A 3981-nucleotide genomic window follows, 5' to 3' on the forward strand; every position below is an offset into this window, starting at 1 on the left:
ATCACCTAAAGGTGCAGTGTGAATGACACACCTACGTGTGGACACGCTCTGGCACTCACCAATCCCATCCCCAGCTATAAGTAAATAGCCTGGTAGAATACCCCCCCCCCCCCCTCTCTCTGGGTTTATGAGCTGCCACAACCTGGTCAGCAGAGCTAAGCAGCAGTCATCGACAGACTAATGATCTGGTGTCTGTAGCTACTGTGGCTTGACGGAGGATCTTTCGCTTAGAGGACAACGACAAGACACTTCGCCCAAATATGGGAACGGCGGAAACTCAAGGTGCCGTAAAGATTTGAGTTGGAATGGCAGCCAGGACAGGCGATTCCGTGGGGAAAAAAACACGTTCAAACTTTCTATGGCAGTATCATCTACAGAATCAACGATAGGCGGTGCTGATAGACTTCAGAGATCTGTCGGTAACGTCTCCGGCTTGGCCCCCTCTCAGGTGTGGGGGGCAGGGTCGGGCCATTGCGGCAAATCCAGCAAGTGCCTGAAGAGGTTTAGAGTGGGCTCTCTCAATGTGAACACCCTGAGAGGAAGAGTATGCGAGGTGATGGAAACACTCTCTCGCCGAAGAATTGATGTTGGTTGTGTGCAGGAAACCGGATACCGAGGTGGACAGTGTCGCACTATCAAGGGCAAGGATTCGAAGTACAAGCTCTTCTGGTCTGGAAATGACAATGGTATGGCTGGGATGGGAGTGTTCTTGGCTGAGGAGTGGATCGAGAAGGTTTTTGAGGTGCAGCGTGTCTCTGATAGGATCATCCTAGTGAAGCTTGTGGTCGGCCAGCGTGTGCTCAGTATTTTGTCAGTCTACGCACCTCAAAGCAGTCTCAATGATGTGCAAAATGACGTACTCAGTTTTACGACCAACTACGTGCAGTGACTGTCAAGATCCCGGCATCTGACTTCCTCATCCCATACGGAGATTGGAATGACCATGTTGGTAGTATTGGCACCGGATTCAGAGAAGTGCATGGTGGTCTAGGGTATGGCAGGCCAGATCCTGATACAGAAGGTGAGAGGATCTTGGACTATGCACAGGCTTTTGATCTCGTTGTCGGCAACACTTGCTTCAAGAAACGTGACAGCCACCTAGTGACATACGAGTCTGGAGGCGCAGCTACACAGATTGACTTCATCCTGTTTCGTAGGAACATGCGCAAACTTGTCACAGATGTGAAGGTAATCCCTGGTGAGGAACTTGCTCTACAACATCAGCTCCTAGTTTGTGACATATTGATTGACATGCCAACCAAAGCCAAGCACAAGTTCATACCTCGCCTAAAAGTCTGAAAACTCAAGGATCATGCAACTTGCAGATACTTCCAGGAAGCATTTGAATCGCATGTATCGGCCTCAGCAATGGGAGCCGAAGCCACTACCGAGGAAATCTTGACTAACATCAAAACAGGTTTACTGAAGACAACTGAGAAGGTGTGTGGCAAAACATGATCCCACCGATTGCGACGAGAAACTTGGTGGTGGACAAACCTTGTGGAACAGACCATCATAGCAAAAAGGTTAGCTTACAAAGCCTGGAAGTCCGGAAATGGCACAAGAGCAGAGTATGATGCGGCCAAGCGCACATCTAGACGAGCAGTTCATCATGCTCGCTATGAGGCAGAAAAGGAGATATACAAAAAACGTAGATACCAGGTCTTCAGAGGTGTACCGCCTTGCAAACCAGATGCGAAGGGAGAATGTTGATGTTGTGGGCGACAAACCAGTAAAGAATGATGCAGGTGAGATGTCATTGAACCAGGAAGCAAAGGAGAGAGCTTGGCTAAAGCACTATGAAAGGCTTCTAAATGTGGAATTTGAATGGGACCCTGAACACCTAACCGATGAATCACCAGTGGAAGGGCCACCTGCCCCAATCTCATTTGATATGATGAAAAAGGCCATCTCCAAGATGAAGTCGGGTAAAGCGGCAGGACCATTGGGAATAGTAGTGGAGATGATCAGAGCCGCAGGTGACACAGGTGTATCCATGATTGTCCGTGATGGCAAGGTCCCCGCTGACTGGGGGCAGAGTTTCGTTGTCTGCCTCTACAAGGGCAAGGGTGATGCTCTGGACAGGGGCAACTACCGGGGACTCAAACTGACAGAACAAGTCATGAAAGTCCTGGAGAGGATTGTGGACAGCCCCATTAGGCAGTTGGTGACAATTGATGACTCCCAGTTTGGCTTCGTCCCTCTCATAGATACAACTGACGCAATATTTGTTGTTCGGCAGTTGCAGGAAAAATATCTCGCAGTAAACAAACGGCTCTATATGGCGTTCGTGGACCACGAAAAGGCATTTGACCGTGTCCCTCGGAAAGTGATCTGGTGGGCACTGCGAAAACTTGGTGTGGAAGAGTGGATTGTGCGTCTGGTGCAGGGGATGTATGCCAATGCCTGTAGCTGTGTCCACGTTGGTGATGGCTACAGTGAGGAGTTTGCTGTGAGGGTCGGAGTCCATCAGGGGCCAGTACTCAACCCTCTGCTTTTCATCATCGTACTCGAGGCTCTTTCACGCGAATTTCGCACCGGTGTTCCCTGGGAGGATCTGTATGCAGATGACCTGGTTATCATTACTGACTCGTTGGATGAATGTGTCAAGAGGCTTCTGACTTGGAAAGAAGCTATGGAAAGGAAAGGACTGAGAGTGAATGCGGGCAAAACCAAGATCATGATCTGCGGTACGGGTCTTGACCTACTTCAGGACTCGGGCAGCTTCCCATGTTCTGTCTGTCGTACAGGTGTAGGCAGCAATAGTATTTTCTGCAATGGCTGCAAGCTCTGGGTGCACAAGAAATACAGTGGGATCTTGCGCCTGTCTGTGGACCCTGACTTCAGATATTCAAGATGCAGAGGAACTGCTCGACCTCTTGACGGCAGGCCGCAGAGTGATATCCAAGTTGGTCTGGACAAGTTGGGGGTTGTAGGCTCCTTCTGCTACCTCAGAGACATGCTTTCCGCAGCTGGTGGCTGTGACCTTGCAGCCACTATGCGTGTGAAGACTGCATGGAAGAAGTTCAGGGAGCTGCTACCAGTCCTGACATCACGCCACCTGTCGTATAAGACCCGTGGTCGAGTGTATAACACCTGCGTACGGAATGCTATGATCCATGCCAGTGAGACATGGGCACTGACCAAGCCAAATCTTCATTGCCTACTACGCAATGACAGGGACATGATAAGACAGATCTGTAACATCAAGCCTGAAGATATGGCCACTATAAGTTCAAATGCAAGGTGAAGATAACGAACAGTGATCAATCTCATAACTCCTACAAGCAATACAAAATAGAAGAATTGCTGGGGCGGCTTGGCATAGATGACCTCGACCTCATCTCAAGGGAACGGTGACTCTGCTGGTATGGCCTTGTTGTCAGATCCAGCAGTGCAGTCAAGTGCGCTCTAACCATACAAGTTCCTGGGAGCGTAGAGTTGGTCGGCCAATGCTATCCTGGAGAGAGCTGACAAAGATCGTAGAGAATGGAAGCTCTCTACTGCCGACCCTCAAGACCGGAAAGAATGGAGATCTTAGGCGAGATCTGCCATGCGTGTAGCTAGCCAGATACCTGGAAGGGGGCCCACTAGTGTGGACACTACCCGTAATTCTGCACGGAAATAAAAAGGAACCAACAACATCACACAACCATACTTTTCCCAGGTTCATAAAATAAATTGCACTCCTAGCACAGGTTCATAATTATGCAAATTTACATATTTCCCTAGCCTTGTGTATATTATAACAACCATCTTTGATGACATTGTGTGTATATACAACTTCCTTGATGACATTGTGTGGATCCCAACTTCCTTGTTTAAGAACCTCCTCTGATGACAATGGCTGAGTAAATAACAACTTCCTTCCCGTTGATGATATTGTACATGTATGTATAAGAACCTCCACTGACGACTGTGCATCTAACAATCTTCCTTGTAGATGTCTATACACGTAGCAACATTTTTTAACACATGACA

At 48.7% G+C, this 3981-nt stretch overlaps 1 protein-coding gene across 1 annotated transcript; it reads left to right on the forward strand.

Moving 5' to 3' along the window:
• The first annotated feature begins 358 nt into the window (after window positions 1-358).
• On the forward strand, window positions 359-1299 carry LOC125662874 (uncharacterized). Its single transcript, XM_056147457.1, has 2 exons — window positions 359-803; window positions 887-1299. Exons 1-2 carry the CDS (start codon window positions 359-361, stop codon window positions 1297-1299), a joined length of 858 nt encoding a protein of 285 aa, XP_056003432.1.
• The last annotated feature ends 2682 nt before the right edge of the window (window positions 1300-3981 follow it).

Source organism: Ostrea edulis, chromosome 8 (genome assembly GCF_947568905.1).
Source record: "Ostrea edulis chromosome 8, xbOstEdul1.1, whole genome shotgun sequence".
Classification (NCBI taxonomy): Eukaryota; Metazoa; Mollusca; class Bivalvia; order Ostreida; family Ostreidae; genus Ostrea; species Ostrea edulis.

What these genes read in the sequence shown, in the direction of transcription:
- LOC125662874 (XM_056147457.1), top strand. Translation starts at nt 359, where the DNA reads ATGGCAGTATCATCTACAGAATCAACGATAGGCGGTGCTGATAGACTT. An exon ending in GGTCGGCCAGCGTGTGCTCA is followed by an intron (nt 804 to 886) that starts GTATTTTGTCAG and finishes AACTACGTGCAG; the next exon opens with TGACTGTCAAGATCCCGGCA.